Source organism: Acipenser ruthenus, chromosome 25 (assembly GCF_902713425.1).
Source record: "Acipenser ruthenus chromosome 25, fAciRut3.2 maternal haplotype, whole genome shotgun sequence".
NCBI classification, from domain to species: Eukaryota; Metazoa; Chordata; class Actinopteri; order Acipenseriformes; family Acipenseridae; genus Acipenser; species Acipenser ruthenus.
This window is the reverse complement of record NC_081213.1, coordinates 5,517,931-5,541,226: the sequence shown is the minus strand read 5'-3', so window position 1 is coordinate 5,541,226 and position 23,296 is coordinate 5,517,931. Positions and strand designations below refer to the sequence as shown.

The 23,296-nt window shown below is 38.7% G+C and overlaps 1 protein-coding gene across 2 annotated transcripts in view; it reads left to right on the top strand.

Moving 5' to 3' along the window:
• Window positions 1-2,990: 2,990 nt before the first annotated feature.
• The window catches only part of LOC117413993 (AT-rich interactive domain-containing protein 1A-like), a 56,418-nt gene continuing 36,112 nt past the window's right edge, over window positions 2,991-23,296 (top strand). For both annotated transcript variants that reach the window (XM_058999531.1, XM_058999530.1), the window contains exon 1: window positions 2,991-4,239. In XM_058999531.1, the coding sequence (XP_058855514.1) occupies window positions 3,316-4,239 (924 nt within the window). In that variant the 5' untranslated portion in view covers window positions 2,991-3,315. The remainder of the gene's footprint in view (window positions 4,240-23,296) is intronic.

The following is a 23,296-nucleotide window of genomic DNA, read 5'->3' as shown; positions in this document are numbered from 1 at the left end:
TCACATTAGTTTACTGTAAAGCTACGTCTTAGTTGGTGCTTATCTTGGTGAGAGCCGAGTTCAAATCAGCATGAAGTTTTAACATCTACTCTCGTGTAATGGAAATCATTAATCATACATGTCAATGGACACTATTATTAAATTACGATTTGAGTCTATTCTTCTGAATAAAAACAAGTGTGATGTTCATTCAAGACTGTTGTTGAAGAAGCCACCACCAGTTGAGAACAATACACATGAGTATCAAGCTGCATTTTTTCAAACAGTCTTTAAATAGCTCACAAGCTAAAGCACTGTGAATGCGACAATGGGGTGTTTCCATGTGGGCAGTTCCATCCTACTGTCCCTGACTGCAACCGCTGCTATTAAAAACAAAGGGCTCTTCAGAAGAGTTTCTCAATGAAATACCCCCTGTACTGTGATGTCACTGGCCTTCATTCACAAAAAGGAATGTTCTCTTAGGTAAGACAGTGGTTTGGAAACTGAGAATGAACTTCACACCCTTTCTAAAGCAGTTGGGAAAGTTCTGAGTTACTACCAACTTGATTTAAGGGACTAGGGTATAGGAGAAGATTGAACTCATTGGTGTGTATTAGAAGATTGAACGGACTGGTGTGTATTAGAAGTTAGAATGGACTAGGTCTATTAGAAAGGACTTAGGCCAACAAGTGGTGGCCAAAAATGAAATCTTCACTATAGAAGTTGTTTCATCTTTAAATGGAACTACCATAGGGTGTACTAGCAGAAAGGAACTTCTCTGTTGACACACTGTCATTTTTTCCATGTGTCTGAAATCTGATGTGTCTCGTTTATATCTGAATTAGGCTACTGCTGTCACTGTTCCAGACCCATCAATAGATGGGATTACTGGTTGATCAATAGGTCACCAAACAACATCCTTATGGATTACCATCAAGTGACACCAATGGAGAAATGGTTATTTTAAACATTCATTGAGACTCGGAGTGCCACAGGGAGGTAGCCTTCAGTGAGATCAGAAGATTGCTGATCGCCTATAAGACCAGTCAAGGAAGCAGCAAAATGTGACTTAGACCTTTCATGCATGGAATATTGAAAATAGCTGAAAAAAGCCGTTTTGGACACGTAATAAATATATTTTTTCATTGGATTTCTATGCAGTTTTTTCCATTGCTTTATATGGGGGAAAAAAGGCATCCTCATATGAGGCAATCGTGCATTTGCGTCTTTCATCTGTCCCCATTGAACTTGTAACAAATGTATACTCTAGTGAACTGGTTAACATTATATTAAACACTTCTTACGATTCTAATCAATTATTTTGTTTTTTTTATTTTACTGTTTTATTTGACCCTTTTTTAAAATCTAAATCAAATGGGCAAATTATTTACATCATTTTTATCCAAGGGTTTGGTGATTTACAGCAGGGAGTTTTCTTTATTAGAAAGGTATTTTAACAGAGGCTTGATAAAAAGGTGGCCAAAATATTGAAAGTGGGGAAACTCATCTCTCCTGCCAGCACTGAGCCAGACTGTTGCCCTAGTCCTTCACCTTTCATGAGCACTAAATGAACAAAAAATAAATAAATACACATTATTATTTATTTTAAAATAAAGAAATGCAAAAATGAAACTGCAGTGTCTTCTTTGTCGAAACGTTGGTCATTGGATTTGCTTCTCTTGGGATTTCGAAACGCAGCACTATCAAATACTTTTAAAATAAATAAATACAAATATATAAAATGTTTCTAGTCAGAAGAGAGAGATTCTGTTTCGTGAGGTGGCAAAAGGAAAACGAGAGAATTCCTTCCTATGAAAATGACTCGAGTCGGTTTGGCATGTGGTTGAATCCCCAGCCCCCCATTGCAGTCTCCTACAGCCTCTAATAGAAAACATTCAGCTAAAACAAAAATAATGACCAATTGATTTTACCCCCTCCTCCCGCCTTCCCCGACCTACAGCATATAACATGGGGGACCCCTTCCACACACTGGGTAAGGTCAGGTTGGCCTGCACCATTACTTTAACAGCCTGTATTGTAAAAACACTGCTGTAGTGCCCTTCCCCCACCGTTGAAAATGAAAAGCAAAGTTGTTCGTTTTGCAGCCAGTAAAGCTGCTGCTGTACAAGCAGACTGTGAAGGAGCGCTCCTCTAAACCTAAACCACTCTGTGTGGCTCTACAAAATCAGCGCACTTGTTTCTAACAGGGCTCACAGCATATGCATGTTTATTGGTGTATTTTAGTTTGTATATGTACTGCTCTCTTATTTGTATTCCTACATTTAGCTGCTGTTATGCTGATCCCTTTTTTTTTTCTCAGCCACTTCCTGCTCTCTCTCTCTTTCTCTCTCTGTCTCTCTCTGGTTCAGTCCTCCACCCCCTCTACTTCTGTTATACTATCGCCTCACAGGCCTGGATTCACTGTCTTTACTGTTTCATTTATGACACAAATGTACACCTAACGCGACCAAGCTAACTGCTGTACTGTGGTTCATTGTTGTTCAACGTATTTATTAATACTGTAAGTGTTTCTTACGTAGGTGTCCTCTGTGCAATGTGAATTATAGAGAAAAAAAAAACAAGAAAACAAATGCAGTTTGAAAATGTGTTCTTGTCTGGCAGTCTTTAAAATGAAGTGTTTTCTTTTTTATTTATTTTTTTAATATGAAACAAAAAAAGAGGTATTAACCCCCACACAACAACATGACAATAAACTAAAGTATTGCCAACAATCTTAGAATATTCATATTGTTATCTATGGGAGCTATAATATTTATTTATTTATATATGTATTTATTTACATATATACAGTATGACTTACCCCGTTTCGCTTCTAGAGGTGTGCAGCTCAAAATGTAATACTGGTAAACTTTTACTTTGTCAAACATATCACTTCATTTCAAATTTGATTCCGCCGCCACTGCTTTAACTGTGGGTTTTTCGTGTTTTATATATTTTTAAATGCTAACTCCATTCCTAGTCCCGCTCCGCCCTCTGTGTGTGGCTCTGCTCCGTGTTTTGCGTCTCTCAGTTTACCTCAGTAAAATGGCTGTCTCGCGGAGCCTCGTGCTGGTTTGATCAGTTTCTCTCGCTCAGTCTCGTTCTCTAACAGAAGCCCCCCCATATTCCGTGTCGGTTAATTTCATTCCCGGGATTTCTATTTATTTTTTTCAATAACTTTTAATTCGAATCGGAACCGGCATCGGAGCCCGGATTCGGTCCGGTGTTAGGGGGAATGAGCCGGGACACGGGTAAATTGTTATAAATAATTGTATTTATATTCAATGCTATTGAGTGTTTGATTGTGACTGACTCGCTGTGAAAGAGAGAGGGATCATGGCCGCTCAGGTCGCCAGCGCCGCCGCTCTAAACACCAGCCCGCCTTCCGAACTGAAAAAGGCGGATCGGGACCCACAGGAGGAGCCGGTACCGGGGGAGAAGCAGCAGGAAAATAAAGAACCGGGACCGGAGAGCGCATCCCCGGGTCAGAAAGAGCTGCAGGACGGGGCCGATGGTGGGAATGCAGGGGGAGGAGGGGATCCAGAGATGAAGAACGGCAACGGGAATCCGTCCAGGTTGAATAATAATAATAATCAGACTGATTCAGGGGCTCCGGAAGGGAATAACCACCCCGCGATGGCACACCACCACTCGGCCGCTTTTCCTCCACCTCCTTACGGCTACAGCCAACACTACGGCCGGGCCCCTTTTCATCAACATGGCGGACAACAAAGCCCTGGTATGGCAGCTGCAGCGGGGCCGGCCGTGCAGTCAGGCGGCATGATGGACTCCTATCCGGCCAATTCGCACGATCACGGCTTCCCCAACCACCAGTTCAACAACTACAACCCATTCCCGAATCGGACTGTCTATAGCGGGCAAGGGTACGCCATGAACTCCCCGCGAAACAACCAGTCTCCGGCGGCTGGGGGGCAGCCAGCCAAGCAACAGCCAGCGGGAGGAAGTACAGCTATGGCTGCCTCTTACAATAATCAGAATCCGAGGTATAATATGGGAAACCCTCAGCCCACCTCTACCCCGACCCTCAACCAGCTCCTCACTTCTCCTAGCTCGGCCAGGAGCTATCAGAACTATCCTCCCAGCGATTACAGCAACCAGGAAGGGGCGAACAAGGGACCAGCAGCAGACATGGGTAGCAGCAGCCAGTATGGTGGGGGCCACCAGGCTTGGCAACAAAGGACCCACCATCCATCGCCGATGAGCCCCGGGAGCACTGGCCAGCCACTAAGCCGAAATCAGGTAAACTTTCGTTTAACGCTGAGTGTGCCGTAGTTTCGAGCGTTTTGTAGCTTGAGGTTTCTATAATGGTGTAGAGTAGAACACATTGCAATGGACCTGCCATTGTCTCTCTCACAGACTCTCTAAAATGGCTGCCTCTTTGCTTTTTCCCTATACCACCTCCTCTTACTGCATTTATCTTTCAAAAAACAGGCATGTAAACCACCGGACACGTCGTATTTTCGAGCACCCTGGTAAAATTTGGAGGTTTGGGCTGTCGGGGTTAAGAGAGACGACTTTAAGGGGTAAAACACGACACCAGAAGGCGTTTTTACATATGTTGTTTATCTGCAGGAAAAGGTGCCCCAAAACAAGGTAAAAATCGGTTAATTCCAGTGTTGTGGCTTCACAATAGTAGGGGGTTGGCCCCATGGTAAACACCTGTGTCCAGACAGCAGGAATTAAATGACAGATTAACACGTTTGTACTAATTACATTTGCATATTTGACTCCAATTATGCGAATTATTCCCACAATTGCAGTGTGTTTTGCGAATCTTCGTATTACTTGTAAAACCTTACAAATGAACCAGAAGCAATTAATGGTTTGTGTGTGTATATATACACGGCTGTAGTTGCGTTGTAGTTTTTTTTTTTTAACACTATATTTTCTGTTTGTGACCTCTCTTTTTTCCTTTGGGGAGGTGTGTTTAGTTTGGCCTCCCAGTATCCCGAGCTCTGGGTTCCTCTCTCCTCAGGCTGCTAGTAAACATTGGCCAGTGATTTGAGTAAGTGCAGATTGCTTTGCTTTGGGATTTGAATTATGGAGGTAAAATCCTTCTGTCAAAGCCAGGAGACAGTTGGTCTTAGGTTGACATGCTAGCTCAGATCTGATTGGCTCCCCATCCTCTGCTCTTGGCCATTTATAATTGCATCTGATGTAATGCTGTCACAATCCCTGATTAGCTCTCATACGTTTACACTCGGAAGATAACAAACACATTTTAACAACACATTTCAATGTGCTTGCAAGCAGCGATGCTGCATCCCTTTTTACTTCTGTGCAACTAGCATCCAATGAGGAAAAGTGCCAGCCTGTCATATTTGAAACATACACTGCAGGAGATTAGGCTGTCTTATCATTTTAAATATTCTACCAAGCCAAGCTTTGAATATTAAAAGCAGGAAGATTTAACAACTACAATTAAACAACCAAAAATCAATACATTGCTATTACAAATTGTATACATTACAAAAGGGAGCAACCTCTTTTAAGAAGTCTGTTAATTCACCCAGGTTTAACAAACAAGCCTGCATGTTGAAAATGAATGCTCCTCTGCTATACTATTACTGTCACAGGGTCAGAAACGTGTTTTGTCAGTGTTATTGGAGTTTGAATTATTTGAATTTCTTTTTTAATCAGATAATGTGAACAAGCAATCCATTTAGGCGAAGTGCCATATGAGGTGGATTTAAAACTAACTTGTGCATTTAATCAATTCATCTTTTAATTGAAAACCCCCAAATTCAAGTATTGATATGATTTGTTAAATGCAGATTTTAATATTTTGACAGGTAAACACGTGGACTATTACCCTTCAACAGTAATCCCACAATAGCACATTTTAATTGTTTTACAAGTCAATGAGAGAGTGGACCTGTTCACACTGATCAGGCCAGTACCTGCTGGTTTCAAGGCTGAGGGTTTGTAATGTCAAGGGGGTCATCACAGCTCATGGACTAATGAGATCTCCTGGAACATTGCCCTTTTTAGGATAAAAACTGTATATTTATCAAAGGTACAGTTTAGGTATGGCTTTCAACAGAACTGGATCAGCACATACAGTCAACAAACACGTGTTTTGCACTGACTGTGACACTTTTGACAATACTTACTGTCATTTGTTTGTATGTGTGATACCTGAATACAAGAGTTACTGATGGTCTTGTTGCAAGGTTAACTGGTACTATAGTTTAATGTGATCGGTACATTCATAGCAATGAAGAACCACTGTTTAGGAAAGGCTACATTCATATTCCTGACTGTACTTTTTAGCCTAGACATCCTAAATATACTGGGCTCTGTAGAATATCTACCCAGTAGATGTTCACAATTCCTTCATTTTTTTTTTTTTTTTTTAGGGTTCAGTTGCAAATAATTGCATCTTCTAAATCTTCAGAATTCCGGATTTGGGTTGCTGGTATTCACAAAAAAGAATAACATACAATTTCAAATGATTGTCAGTTTTATTAAGACGCTCAAGTCAGGTTTTTATATATTTTGAATATTTTTATTTACTTTAACATTTAAATGTAGTTATTTTTCTGAAATGTCAGTACCTTACAGGTATTTGGTATCTTTTGAGGTAATTACTGAAACTCATTTAACTATCAAATTAGGACCAAACCTGGTCTTTTACAAACCAGGGATGGAAATATGACTCCCATTGCGTAGCTGTTTCATCCATTCTTGGTTTTACTGTGCGTTTTTAATAGCACTCCTGAGCTTGTTACCTATACACTGTGGCTAATCAAGCTCATAGTAAACCATGGAATGAGTGAAACTGCTATGCAATAGGAGTCTTATTTCCATCCCTGCAAACACACCAAATACTCACACATGCTGTCGGAGGTGCTGGTTTTTATAAAGACCCCCATTTGATTTAAGCAATATATTTTCCACCCTCTTCAGATCATTTGAATTCAGTGTTTTTAAGACATGTTTTTCCCAAACACCGGGTCACTACCTGCAGATCATGTGGGTCACACGAATGTCCAGGTCGCTGAGCATTTCAATAATAAACTTCACTGCTACTTCAAGCACAGCACCCCTCGTTTGATCCAAGCGATGAACTGAATCATATTGTCCTAGGAGGTTTGTAGACAATTGCAAAGAGATTAGGATCACATTTTAAACTCAAATAGTTAATTGGTAGAAAGCAAAACGTTTTCTGTGATTGGGTAATCCAGTTCTTGACATTTTCTGTGAGCTTTTGAATGTTATTTACATGACATCTTATTGGGTTTTTAACACATGTTTTTGTAGAGAATATGAAAGAAAAGCTGGTTTTGTTCAGGCAAATTGTGTATCACATGATTAGACATGCTATTATAAGATTTGAGTTAAAATCTCAATTATGTGGGAGGCACCCTGAATATCAGTGCGAGGGCATTGCTTCTTAAATTATACGTGCTGTGATACATACAACAAGTGATAATTAAATGAGATTTGAAATAGTAATGCATCTTGCCTTGTAAAATAAATATTGAAATAAAATAAAGGACTTTCTGCTGTGTAATGTAGTTAATAACTGTACCATTTAAGAAACTAAGTTTGTAAATGTTTTCCGTACATGTTTTGGTAATGCGTAAATTGTGGAGGTGTAGGAATCAAACATAATTGAGGCTGGTTCTGTGAATTGTGGTGTAGCAGGATATGGGCTGCTCCTTGATTCTGTGAAAGAGCAGGATGCATTGGGAGAAGCCTAAAAGGTGATGGGTATAGTTCTGCTAAAAAGTAACCAATGGGAAACTGGGGTATAAGATCACCATTTCTCTTTTCAACATTAAAGGGTGTTTTAAAGTACTAATTTTCACTGTTCAACTGACAGATCTGTATTATGCAGTTAATATCTAGTATTCGATGGACCAGCTGGTCGATGAAACAAGAATTCCATGTTTGAGGGAGAATGCACTTGTGATTTCCTGTCCATGTGCTTTCTGTAAATTGACCTTCAAGTGTGATTAATTTGTACGTCTGTGTTTTGAAATGCATTATATTCTTTTTAGGTTCATTGCATAAGCCATCACATCTTCAGTTCTAGTATTCCCCTTTGATGGCAGGCGCCTTGCAGTGACTGGTCATTTTGTTGGTATAGGAGTAGATCGAATCAGGTAACTGAGGGCGGTTCTTGAGTGTTTTTATTGTGTTTTATAGTAAAGCAGAGGTAAGTATTGCCTTTCAAAATTGCCTTTCCAGTGTTCTGCCTTGGCTGTCTGGGTCATAAAATGTAGTTCACAAAGTTACTCATCCAAACAATTCTGTGTGTGTGTTTATATATATATATATATATATATATATATATATCAGGGATGGAAATAAGACTCCTGTTGCATACCGTAGCAGTTTGATACAGTCTTGGTTTTACTGTGAGTTTAATAAGACAGACCTGAGCTTGTAACCTGTACACTGTGGCAAATCAAGTCTTAAAACCTGGAATGAGTGAAACTGCTATGCAATAGGAGTCTCATTTCCATCCCTGTGTGTATATATTTGTATGTGTGTATGTATGCAATTTTTGTTACGTCACATGCACATTTATTAATTTTATTTTTTACATTTAATTTATTTTAAATGTGCAGCAGCCCACATTAAATTAAGCAAGTTGTGGCGTATTGGAACTGTTTTAGAAGACTACTTTGTAAAGTTTTATGATTTTGAAATATGAAAAGGGTTACACACTCCCATGATAAATCAAGATTAAGACCCTGAACATTACCATTAGAGATTCCAGTGCATCTTCTGTTTGCAGATGAATTCCTGTGTGTAAAACAGACACTGATTTAATTGTTTGAGTCCAGTCTTTGTCATGGTTTCTAATAAGTTAGTTAGTAGTGTGTTTATGTAGGCTGTTTGTTAGTGTATAAGAAACCTCATTTTGCTCACTAAGCAGCCCAAATCAAATCCATCTCTACAACAGACACCCTTTTTATTATAAGATACCACCTGTACATTGTTTTGGTAGATTGCTACTTGGTGTAGACTAACATATGAATACGAGTTTGCAAAGGGTCTGTATGTATTCTTGAAATATTTAGCAGTTATCAGGTGCAGAACTGGAGGTAAGCATTGCTTAGCCTTGCAGTTCTGCAGTCTACCTGATGAGTTTCAATGTGAATCTGGAAATATCCATGCAGGTTACAATTAAATGTGATACTAACCCTCAATTAAAACATGTGCTTTACTAATGTCATTATTTTACTTTATTTGTTTTGAAATGCATAACATATAAGCTATAAAATTCCATTGCAGAACATTCATGGTAAATTCAAAGTCTACAACCCAGACCTGAGCGATCAATTGTATGCAGCCAACTGGAGAAGTGAGCTTCTGTTGAAAGGTTTTTTTTCTCTCTCTTAAAGGGCTCCTCTCGATCTGAAGAGGCTCTCCTCTGATCTTGGAGAGGGGCATTAATCTCATAATTAGTTCAGTGTCTTAAGTGAGTCTTGGTCAAGTCTACTGTTTATGTATGTTACAGTCTTCAGTACGTTTTGTCTCGGCCCACCCACGACTTTGGTGCCTGATCTCTGTCTTAAAGAATGGCTGGTCTAGTGTGAAATAACATTTTAATCAAATAACAATGTTTTTTCCTTTGCGCTTACTCCTTTAGTTGTATTCCTATGCCATCGTTACAGCTGAGATTTCAGAGTTGTGTTTAGGGACATCAAGTTTACCGTCTACAAGCTTCAGTTTAGTTTACGACTGGGCAGCTGAAGTGGACCAAATTCTAGGGAGGCGTTTCCACCATTTGTGATGCGATACTTAAACCACACTTAAACTTGAAAGTGTCGGTGGCACAGATACACATTGACCCGTGACCTCGTTTCTTTCCATGTGACAGATGACTTAGTAAAAATGACGTTATCATTTTAAAAGGATTTTTCAAGGATTTCTAAAAATAATTGCTCTAAAGTCAGTGACGTAAGAGTTCAACTAACCCCCCTGATATTACCCTGCTTCATGTTGACTCATTTATAAAACCTTTAAAGTGAAATCTGAGATCAGCCTTGAAATTGTGAGGTGTTCATTTGCTTTGTTGGGTTCAGTTTATTTCGGTACATTCTGTAATGCTTACTAAACGGGAGAGCAGGTTCCTAGATTTGGCTTCTTTTTGTGAATTTGGCATAGTTGCCAATAAGGGTAAGTAAGCGCTACAGTTTAGTTTACTGCAGTTTGTGTACACCTTTACAAATATTTGTACATTCTTGCTGCTTTGTGCTGGACAAGACTAGGACCCTATTAAACCCTTGCACTAGCAAAATTGCTTTATAACAATTTTGGGTTGCGTTAGCTGGGTCATCAAGTCCTTTGGAAACACAGCTCCTCTTAATTGCATCAGCAGGTTACGTGTGATCAGAGTGAGTGCTTTGACGGGGGTGACGAGTGGAGAGTGCTGTTTTTTCGCAAGGGAGAACTCTGCGTAACCCAGACCCTTGGCCTAGTTACATTCGGTTTCTTGCACAAAATTTAAAAAAGAACACAGCGGTCCTTTTTAGAAACTGGCTGCTCTTCTGCAGTGTGGCTTCAGGGGGACTCCTGTCAGGTTCATGGCTCAGTAGGCTAGCAGTGTTGTAAAACAGGACAGGATGGGGGCAGGTGAAGAATGCAACACAACCATCTACACTGGAAGTAAGCAGCAATTACTCATCTGCTTTCAATTTATGTGTCTTGGGAATGGTCTACAAAAAGTAGATTTTCAGTGCTGTGGGTCTGTTGCCTGGTAATTAGACCATTGACCAGCAGTGTTGTGTCACTGGTAGCCTTCGGCAAGTAACTATTAAACTGTAGAATCACATTTTAGAAACCTCTATAATCTGCAGTAAATTAAAGTGAACTAGACATATTAATAAAGCAAATTCACAACAACAACCTAGGCACCAACTAGTGCCATAAAGTAAAACTAACATTCAAAAGCTGTTATTAAACTCTGTATGAAACAGTTTCCATCAAGTCCCCAATAAAAATTTTACTAAATTAAATGGTTCAAGTCACTTTCTGAATGCATTTAGCGGCTGATATTTCTATTTAATTTCAACATTTAGTGAATGGCTAACCCTTCAGTTTAGTCTGTTGAACACAATACCTAATCAACGAAAATAAATTACCTACAAATTGGGAAGGCATTGGCCACACTAACACTTGCATGACCTCCCTGTGTTCATGTGCAGGCTGTTCTCTCCTAGTTGCCTTGTCCAGCATTTTGTTCACTTCATGGAAACGCAAGGAGTCGTCTTTTGAATGTTTTTGCTCCTTGATGAATTGAGGTTAGTCATGCAGATATTTGAATAATGTTCAGTAGATTTCCAACAATATCAGGCTGCATTATGCGAGTTGTTTGCTGTCATCTCTAAATACTTAATTTTTGTTTAAACTTTGATCAAAACGAACATGAACAGTGACAGCTCAATTTCTCTGCATTGTATCACAAATAAAGATCATTCATTTTTCTTTAGAAGTCTTGGATAATTTGGATCTTTAACTGGTGATTTTCACAGACTTTAATGCCTAGATCTCCCTTGAAAAATGCATGCATTGTTACATGTTTAACAGTTATCAAAATTGAGATTTGTGGGTCAGAATACAGTACCGTTTTTAATTTTAAATGACAGACTGCTGATCTTTCAGCCAATCAGGGCCCACATTTCGCCTGCTGTATTCCACGACACATCACAGAGACACCCTACTCGTGACATCAGCTGTGCCACTTTAAGTTTTTACCATGCTGTGTTCTATCGGGTGATTACGCAGCAGTGAACCTGTGTAGCAACGAGTCCGTCAATGCCAGTAAAATAGGATTGTAAATGGGATTACTCTAGCTTGACATTTGCTGGACTGTTACTTTAACTATTTCGTATGTTTTATCTTCTTGTAAACTAAACGGGTCTGTTCAAAACCCCTTTATTTGTAGTAGGGCTGTAACGAAGGGTACATTTTGACCTTCGAAGATTCGGAACACGTTACCGAATGAAGGTTCGAACCTTCGATGGTACTTATTTGCATAATTTACTGGTGATGTCACCACTAGTTTTATATTTGACTGAAAATCCTATTATCTTACAGGTAGTCCATATAAATGGAATAAAACATTCACAGTTTAAAAGTACGTTATCCAGTAATCCTGTTTTTACAATTAAAAAAAACATGTTTATGTACATGTAATTGATGCTGCTTGCAAATATATACAGTAAACTTGCATTGCAGCAGCACCTTATTGCTGCTAATTAAAAGAACTGCAGCTGTCTCTTGAACGTGTGTATTAATAAAGCTGTATATAATAGGTTTATGGGACTGCGTGTGTCTGGGTATGGGTTGTATCAGCACTCGCAGCTCGTAAACAGATCTCTGCTTTCAGCCTTGGTCTGTTCACTTCTACTCATGCCAGTATTACCCACATACACCGTCCTGTAACCCTATAAAATAAAATATTTGTTTTAAAGGAATGAAGACTGTTTATTGTGCCCGCCATGCCAGGTAACCAAAAAGGTTTTAAACTGCTAACTGTATCTTCACACAAGTCTGTTAAGTGCATTGCATTTTATACTGCAAAAATGTCTTGAAGCTACAGTGTCAGGGTATTTTACAGGAGATTCTATAAAGTCAACTTCACCTAAAGCCTTGATTTCACTCCACAGTTTAGTAATTCAAACAATCCAACCCATTACAGTGCAGTAGAATAGCAAGGAGGCCAGCGAGCTTTGTCGTCGCTCTGTAATCAAAACTAAAAGGAATGCTTTTTGAAATGGTATTTTTGTGGGATGCATACATGTTTTACAGCTCTATTCACAAGCTAATATTTGAGTAAATGCAGTTCTTCCCCTTTTTGTCACAAACCTTCGCGATTTCTAAACTAACTTGTATTCCGTGCTTGTTGACATCATGAGTTCAGGGATGATTGGATCATTTCTGTTGGAAAAGAATGAGAGGAGCCTTGATGGGTTTTAAACTTTAAATGAAGTTGGCTCTAGTGACAACATAATGGTTTGAGTTTAGGGTTTATGCATCTAGTATTCTATTCCAGATTAGATCTTTTTGGGGAATTTATACTGTGCAAAATGAATTTAAGGAGGTTAAGATCAAAGTTGTTACTTTTATTTGTGGATATTGGTGTATTGCCCAATGTGGCTTTTTTTTTTACATTTGTTATAAATTTGGTTGTAAGAACATATACAAATTAAGTCACTATACATACATACATAGACTTTTGTTTTAATGTACAATCCCCTTTATATGGTCAGCACCTCATTGTGGTTAAGCATTGTAGTGCACAGATGCTTCTTTATTTTCTTACATTATAGGAGCAACCTGAAACACAGCGACATTACAAATGCCATCGCTTGTTATGTGCAAGGATATGCAGCTGGAAGTTGTATGTAATTATTGATGCTTGCTTTTAACTTAACGTCTTGGCTTAATTTTGAGCCTAAATTTTGCACTGGCAAAGCAGGACTGGCTTTCTAACACAAAAACACATTTATTGGTACTTGTAAAATAAATACATATCTCACTTTAAATTACTGTAGAAAAGTGGACCTTTTGCCTATTTCTCATGTTGACAGTTTAGCGTACTTTTAAATGTAATTGCAATTCTCATGCAAAAAAAAAAAAACCTTATGGCAAACGTTTAATATTACCTCAACTTCCTTTTTCTGTTTCTTTATTTTAAACTACAGACATGAGTACTACAAACACTGTAGCATTTTAATTTAATATAAATGATATTGCAACAGTCTAAACTTGTTTTTCTTCCAGTCGTGTATCAGTTAGATAATTATCATAAACAGAAACGCTTTTGGCTTGCAAGTATTTTTGAATCGCAATTTACAATTTGTATAAACTGGAAAGCATTTTTTAAACACTTTAATGAGTAGCCTATATTTTGAAAAGCTGTCAAACAAACAAATTTGATTGTATTATGTTTTACTTGTAAGCAGCTGTTGTTTCATAACATCTATTAAAAGTGCTTGTCTAGACAAATTTATTTCTCTCTAAACTGTGACTTGTAGAAGCAGGATTCATGCTGCTCAAGTATATATAGCTCTAATTTGATCAATTCCAAGAAACTTTACATATTTATTCAGCTGATTTAAGAACATTTACAGCTGATAGAGTTTAACAAGACACACCTGAGCTTGTTGCCTGTATACAGTGGCTCATCGAGCTCGTATTAAAACGTGGAATGGGTGAAACTGCTAAGCAGTAGTATTCCTTCCAACCATCCTGGTTGTCATTGTCCTGGTTGCATTACAATACCTGTTCTATTTGAAAATGGAGGAAGGGCTTGGTGCATAAACGGTTTTGTATAGGGGGTAGGTTTATGCAATCAACAGTGATTCGAGTTTAAGTGACAAACTCCTCAGCACAAGTTGGGAGTCAAAACATAGGACAGTTTCACAAGTTTGATCAGACTGATGATACTTATTTAAACAACTCGAAGCAGTATAGTCACAGTCAAAGACATGGCCTATAATTCTGTATTTGTGGATGAACAGTTGCATATATTGTGTAATAAATCCCTCTAGTATGCGTTTACTGTTAATTATTCCCAAATTTAATTAATTATATATATAAATATCACACACACACACATTTTTTTTTAAATGGAAGCCTCTGGCAATTATACCAGGTCAAGAGGTCATTAGCTTAAACCTGATTTGTGCGTTTCTTTTAAATTGCCCTTCAAATCCCTAGCTTGATTAGTAATTTTGAAAAGCATAATTAAATGATGATTTAACTGTGCTGTCTTGTCTTCTCTGGTGAAGGTAAATGACATGCAGTTTCTTTTTTGGTGTTTTTAAACCCTTTCAACAAGGTTAATGGCTCTTTGCTTCCAAGAGGGGAAAAATCTGCATTTTTCATCATGTTTATAAATACTCAAACCTGCTCTTAACAACCACTAAAGGGACTCTTAAAATTGTCCTTTTAAAAGGAAAGACACAGGGATTTCCATACAGTCTGAAATGAGTTGTTTTCTGTGGTTAATGTTGATAAAATCTCCAATACGATTTCACCTAATCCTAGGACTGCAACTGCTCAGCCAAAATCGGCCACTTCCTGCAAGTGGGATTAAAACTATTCGTGCTTTGGACCTTTTCATACCTTTTTTTCCACTGGCATAGGCAGAGAAAATTCAGCATCACATCATATCGCCTGGGTGCGGACCCAGACTGGGGTGCAAAAGTGCCAGCAGATTTGCAATGCAGTTCAATTCAATTTAGGTGAAAAAGCCACCAGCATTGACGAAATACATAGTAAAGATCACTGTTGTGCTACATGTGCTTTGGTGAGAGGCACCAGTGAAGATGTAGTTCTGGTATTGCTGCAGCTTGTGATTGAAATGGGAATCCATATTCTCCAACAGAAAACCTATGGATGTCTAATTCAGAGTGTTGTGAGTTTTCTTTCCTATAATCAAGTTTAACTTGGTAATTGTACAGGAGTTCATCCATAGTGTCTGTACTGGTGAGACAGTTGACTGACAATAGTTGAATTCCAAGTGTTTAGTCAGAGTATCAGTTCTTTCATATCAAACAACTTGTGCTGGTTGGAATGACAATTCAAAACGTTTAAGTACATTCAATTACTATATATTGATTCGATGTGAAGCCTTGTAAATGGTAACCCATTATAGGATTGATCTAAAATTGGCATCTTAACATAAACAGAAAAAAGGTGTGAGATTGACGCTGAGAGTTCATCTCAGCAAGTCGTTTTAATCACAAGCTCACTGTCATTTCCTGTCTAAGACAATGCTTTGATTCTTTACTGCCTTGTAGTCCCGAATCTCTTTGATTCAAGACCAGTGGCTTTGCCACCAGCAGCCAGGGCTACTTTCATGTGGCCAGATCTGCTCCAAGAAGTCACGAGGCAAACCTTTTAAATAAAATTCTTGTCAGATAATTAGGTTATGCATGCAGAAAATGTCAACATTGTACACTTGTGCAATTCTAGTTTAATATTTTCTCAATTGGAATAACCTTTACTATCAGCAGTGTGACATTTAGAATTGAATCTGAATTACGGAATCGGCAGCCCCTTTATTTATTGTGGTTCATTCAGCCAGTGGTACTTGTCTGAGGTTTGTCTCTCCTTTCCTGGTGGGGAATTCTATTTAAAAATACCTTTTTGCAGTCTGAGCCGCGGATCACACAAAGCCACCCCGTCAGTAATTCAGTTACTAAAATTCTCAAACCATGCAATCTGAGGCACAATCTCTGTTTCAGTAGTCTTGGGGAGGCTGGAGTAATTGCAGCATGCTGGCCAGTTTAACAAGGATCACATTGAAAACATTCTGGGGAATACTCTAATCATTTACCTGGAGAGCCGTTATTAGCAGCCAGGCTCCCGTTATTTCAGTGGTGTCAGCAGGAATGTTGAGCTTGGTTTTGTTCATACTGCTTTCCACACATCGTGGGGGGAGTCTGTGCATGTGAATGACTGTTTTATTATTGATGCGGTGCTGTTGAGCCTGTGGCACTGTGTGTACTTTTGCAGGTAGAGGGATAGCCTGTCTTTGATTTGCTTAGCCAGGACTTCCTTTTAAAATTGGATTTGTGAAGCAGCAGCAAGGGCAGTGTGAGGCTTCCCTTTGTTGACTGGGGTAATTTGGTCAGGGGTTTGGATAAAAATGCATGTGACACATCTTTTCTTTTATTTCTTCTACCTATATATCTCAAACCTCTTCCAAATGTGACGACTCTTGTATAGAGTTTTGCACGAAGACTGTTGATCTATGTGTTAAAATATTAAACATTTCAGCTTTTGTCTTGGCATTTAAAAATTTACAATAAGTGATTTACTGATTTTACTGACGTTTTCAATTTGGCTTTTGGTAAAATATTAATTCCATTGACCATTCAATTGTTATAAACCTTTTAAGGTAGAAATCCAGGTCATCGTCATAGGATAAGGTAGTCAAAGCAATCTCTAGAACCACTTACTTAAACTTAACAAGTTTGCCTGGACGTTTTGTACAGGATGCAACTTAGCAGCTCGTTCTGGGAGATCGCATATCAATCAATCTTTATTTTATATAGCGCCTTTCATAGTGGACCATCATCACAAAGCACTTAAATAAAATGTTGTTGAGGCCCATGGCTAAGAAGATCTGTGATATTTTGGTGCAGGGCATTTCTTCTTTCTCATTTGCGTAGGTACGATACTCCGATTCTTTTTTTTTTTTCTATCACATCTAAAAAATGAAGTGCAGTGTCGGAGTAAACTTTGCAACCGACTGCCCAGTGTGTAAGCATTGCATTAGGTTGCCCATCTTCTTTATCTCGTTTTATATCAACTTTTATTGCCGGCTTACATTTATTAATGAATCTGTCTCCAACCCTAGCCTCTGCTTTCTGTTCCTGACAAATGACTTAAACGTTTGCTGCTTTTAAAGATACAATATTTGGGGTTTTGAGATGCATGTGTCAGTAAAGGATGTGTCAGTAAAGACAGACAGACGGCACGCACGTTTACTGGGAATTGACAGTTAATAGAAACGTATGGGTCTACTAGTTGAGAGGCAGAACTAAGGGTTTGGAAATGAAACCACCTCCTTTGGTGGTCTTGGTTCATGTCATTTTGAATTGTGGTGTGTTTTGTAGGGTGATCTTTTGGCTGGGTACCTTTGCCAAGTGGACGATGGTGTCACGTTATCATCCTGCCCCCCTTCCTTCCCCTGGCTCGCTAATGTTGCTACCTGTTGCGTTTTAATTGTTATACAAAAATGCTACAAACATTTCTCACAATGAAATCACAACCTTTTAAGCTCTAACTTCTTTCGAAGGTTGTATCGCTAAAATAAGGCTGCACATGTTTTAATGCTAAACAAAAATGAAATCTAAAGTGCATTTTATTTCAACTATTAAAATGTACTGTAAGGATCTTGCATTCATTAATGTTTTCATTTATGGTGTTATTGATCCATTGTAACCTAAAAAAATGATTGTATGTAAAATTAATGTAAAATTCAATTAATTCAAATGACTATACATACTGCAAAGAAAATGTGTGATAAGTGATAGTTTACACAAAAGGTTTACATGGTTAATCTATGAAACAGATTTTCAGCTTCCAGTGAAATCAAATGTTTTACTTGACAGGCAAGAAAAATGCCAGCCATCTTCCCTCTGTGATTTGAAGTTGTTCTGTTAAGGCATTCGATTTGCATTAATACATTCCAAGCATGATTTTGTTGCAGCTGTAATTCGATTTTGGGTTTTTCAGCATTTTGAGAATCAGTTCATGCGCTGGTACTCCACGCTGCACACTCTTTCAATAGCACATTGGTCAAGCTGTGCCCATGTTAATGTACCACAACAGATTGAACACTTAACATAGAGGACATGAGGTCCAAAGGGAGGCTGTATATATAACACTGACTGAGCAACAAACATTACTCTTCATGTGGTTTGAGTGTCCTGGTTTCCTATAGTAGGGGCAGTACTAGTTCTTTGTGATGTACATGAAATCAGCTCCAAACACAGTGTGTTGCTTCACATTTTGCTCTTGGTAAATTTAAGGGAAAGACTGTAAAAGTAGCTGAATCCAGAATCCAATTTAGCAGATCTTGTAGTAGAACCGTTCCTAGTAGTCAAGGCACTTCAGTGAGAAACCAGTAGTTAATATAGATGCAAACCTCCTCCAGTTTCCCCGTTTTTTTTTTTTTTTTTTCCCTCCTATTGGCTGTTGACCCAATTACGTTTACACTACGACAGTTTTCACTACAAGATGAATTGTTGTTAATGGTCAATGTTAAACTTGCATCTTAATTTGCAATCTGTTCATTGCACCTTTTAATTTAAGAATTACATTTCCATTACCAGTGTGTGTAAAAAAAGGTTGGAGGTTTTTTTTTGGCCAAGCTCTCTCTGTGTGGCTGTCTGCATTGAAACAAATCAGCCTTTCTTGTTTGATCGCTTCTTTGCTGGTAGAACAATAGTCTGTGCTCTCTCTGTGCCATGTGTTGGGTCACATGAGCAGCCGTTGTTTATCGTCTGTCCTCAGTCCATCTGTTTGATTCAGCGCTATCGCTGCTATCAGGCACTGCGCCAAGTCACCCCCTCCCCCCAGACAGCAGCCCGCCCTGCCGTGAGACATTCCAAACAGCACAACCTTTTCTGCCAAGAGTGCTTTGGCTTTCTTTTATGCAGATTAGCCATGTGCTTTTTTTAAATGTGTTTAACAGGAAAGAGGTTTTCCTCCAGCCATTGATTAGATGACTAAGCCCTACAGCTGTGCAAAGTGGAAGGCTTGCATATATACATGCATGGAAATACAGATCGAATAAATATGTATTAAAAATTTGGCATTTAGATTTTTAAAGTAATTTTCTGTTTTAGCTTGTATGGGTTTAAAGATTTCATGGTTTTGAATGGCAGGCTAATCAAAGCCTGGAATTTTAGCACTCGAAAAGAAGACTGAAACCTGTTCTTGCTTGTTTTTATCTATTTTTTTAATTGAATGAATGCACTGAATAGCCAGTTGTTAATGTGCTGCTAGTTGTGACTGTGCTTGATTAGGTCATTTTAAATTCCTGCACTGACACTTGATGCTGTAATATTTCTGCACCAGTTAGTTTTTGTGATCATAGGGTCAGGTGTGTGTGGTTTTTTTTGTCCTGTCCTGTTGCTGTCCTTTGGGCTCAGTAAATGCACATTTAGGAACAAGCATACTTTCTCATCTTGTTTTCTAAACTTGAGTCGCTTTCAACATCCTGGAAATGAATGTTCATGTCTTTGAATCATTTTGCTTGGCTCTGTAGTGTTAAAAGAATCGCTTGGAGACCAGAGCAGGCTATATTGTTAAATATCTGCCTTAGAAAGGTGTAGTAACCAGACCTCGGGTCACTTAGAATTGTAATTGTGTAATCTGTAACTGCAATTACAATGTCATTGTAATGATACCATCAATTACACACCTTTCCAAGTTCCATATTGGGTTTTACATCAAGCAATCATTATTCTTTTTCAATCACTTTGTGACCCCATTTGTTTGAAGAAAAAAGTTCCATATGTTTCTGTATTTGTACCTGTAATTATTTCTTGGTTATTTAGAGTAAATAGAGTTCACTTCTTACACACACAAATGAGATGTGAACAGTGAAAGAGGCTGGAGGCAGCGCTGGTCTGCAGCCACAAGATAGAGGAAGAGACACTTTGGTGCAATAGCTCAGTAGAAGGAAGAGCAAATCACTGAACTTGCAACACAGCAACAGTTGTGCGTACAGTGAAAAAGAGTACACATTTCAGGATGTGAAACTGCTCATGTAGTAAAACAAGGAATCGATCATCCCTGTAACTGAATTCATGTAGTACAATTATGGAATGAATAGGGTGTTGTCATTCGAAGTTCTTAAGTGAGGCATTTAATATGTTAAGTGCTCCCCACCCTCCCCTCAATCCTGGTTCCATCCCTGTAAGTGAAGCGTTGATTTTCTAGATAGCCACTCCTGTCATTGAATCAGAAGCTGTTCTATATCAGAATCTGTGTACCCCTAAAAGCTGCATTCACATGCTTTCACAGTATTGAAGTGACAGTGGGATTTGACTGTAAGCGCATCAGCAATCCTGGCCCAGTACGGTATGCCATCCTGTACATTCGATTCTGTGAGTCAGGTCTTAACACACTGTATTGTAGCTTTTAAATGCTGGATTATGAATGGGTAACAAGGCATCAATTGGTGAATGTTAGCAATATTTAGTCCCTTATTGGATGGAGTGTCTGAAATATTTTCATGCCGAGTTGAAAGCGCGTCTTCCCGGTGGTTCAGTGGAATGCTTTGATCCAGTATTCCGAAATGTTAACCAAAAACACGATCAGGGTTAGTACATACTTAAAGAAACAAAAAATCTTCCATTTACTATAAAACCACCCAACAATAGAAAAACTAAACCTGTGTACTTGTTTATCTATATTAGTATTGCTGAATAAGCGTCATTGTTTTACTAGGTATGCCTTCTGTATCATCCGTCTTGTGCCTCTTTTATATACATATATACTGATTCTCTGTATAGTCATTGTTGGGAGGTTCTCTTGTTCACAAATTATATCATTTTTTTGACATCAGTTTTAGAATTTGAAGAATTTGACACAGCTTGTGCTTGGATAACTGAAAAGCAAGGTAGTGTCTGTCAAAGCAAGATGGAAGATGAATACTCGCGGGTTGTAATTGGAGGTTCTGATTCAGTTTAATATACTTCCATTTATGGTTTGGAAGAAACCGATTTTTGTATCGAACGGAAGCCACGATGAAATAATCATTGGATTAATTAAATGATCTATTTTTATTGTTTTTTTTGTTCCCTTCACTATTAAATGGAACTTGAACAAGCTTCAGTGCAGACCAGGATTGTTAGTGAAGTCCTGTGCAGGCCTGAGGTCAGTTACAATTGTAACTGTGCAATTTGTAATTAATTGCAATTACATTGTAATTGTAGCTGAACCTTGGCTCACCTGCAGAATTGTAATTATACCACATAATTGATGAATTACAGTTCAATTACACATTTGCAATCCGATAATTCGTGTATTTTCAACCAGTTTTAGTAACCCCAGTTGTTTTGAAAAATGTTATATAGTATGTTTCTGTATTTGTACCTGTGATTTAGTGCTTGCTTATTTATAGTTAGTGTGTCATGTTATACTTTTTAGTGTAATTGTAATTACTGCAGAATTGTGACTCATTGGAATTCAACAAAATAGCATTGTATTTGAAACTTCAGCAAACAGTTCTGCTGGAATTGTAATTCTGATTGACCGCATATGACTCCTGTTGCTATTGTCTTCCATTCCTGTACTGTAGTTGCTTCTAAACGCAGATCTCAGTGCGTGATCTGCTTGTAAAGATGTTGGTTTGCAAGATCCCTTAATCATTTTAATACAGAAAGTGTAAAAACAAACACCAAGGTGAATGTAGCCTGCTACAGTCAATGTAAATACTCGCCCCTGCATGTCTTGATGAAATGAGAGTGAAGTTACATGGGAATTTGGAATCTACTATATAATGAACATTTCTGTAGAAATCAGACAGATGTTTTGGCAATGGGGTTTTAAACACGTTTTCTTGTTTACAAGCTTTATCTAAACTGCAAAAATAGCAGGATAGTACATGTGTGCAGGTAGTTTACAGGCAAAGCATGGGATGGGATGACTACAAGGAAAGCAAGCCTTAATCTGGGCAAAGTTATTAAAAGGAGGGCTGGGATAGGCTGATAGTGCCTTAAAAAAAAAAAAAAGGAAAACTGCTTTCTGTCTAGCAGAATCAATGTGTTTTTAGCAGTCCATTGAAATACCAAACTTGGTAGTAGGGTGCCTTTTTTTCCACCTGAATACCAACATTATTTAACAGTTGCTCCATAACTCATTTTAATAACCTGTTTTTAAAATAATGGAGCAGAATCTTGACTCTGCTGTCAGAGTGGTAGGATTCCCTATGCTGGTTAAGGCAGGAGCCCAGTGAAGGCTTCACTTGGTTTTGTTCCTGGTCGCAGTACAAAGCACCGTCCCTCCAGGGTAAAGAGGACTGCCCTCCTATCTGCTATTGATCCGTTTCACCAGGAGGAGGAAAGGGCAGAAACAGAAGGAGGGGGGGGGGGCTGGATTGAAAAGCTGGAGTGGAGTGTCTAATACAAGGTCTTTTATTCTACCCAGGTCAACATCACCATACTCCATAGCCCTACTCCTCCCTCCCTCCCTCCCTCTCCATACTACTGGTGTCATTCATTCTGTGCCAAGATTGCTTTATTTAAAAAAAATAAAAAAAAACTCCTTTGGCCCTGGTTCAAGCAGGAGTACAGCTGGGATGTGTTAAATTTTCGGCAGACTGCCCTCAATTTGAGATGAGCTATAAATAGCACTGTTGTCAACTTCCTTAACTAAAGCTGAGTGAGGTAAAATTCAGGTTAATCACCGTGGGAAGCAATTCAACTTTTGTCTTGAAAGTGAAGCAGTGGCTTTCGGATTCTGAAGTGCCATCCATCGTTGGGGAATGGAAGCGGGGGCCAGAAACCTGATCCAGCCCCCCCCTTTACCCAAATGATTGTTCAGGATAACCCAGCAGACAAGGGAATCCGCTGCTCTTCTGTGTAACGCACACGGGAGACCAGGGGCAGCACACTTTGGTGTGAAGGATGGGGATTGCTGTTGTGTGGAACACATGAGGCTTATGCATCTAGTCATTCATTCTCTCTGGGACTCCTTCAGCACAGTTTGAGACCTTGGCTTTGCTGTAGGTGATTCGATACTGAAGAGAGTCAGACTGTACACCACCTAGTGTGCTTTAAAAAGGCTTTTTGGGATTGTTTGT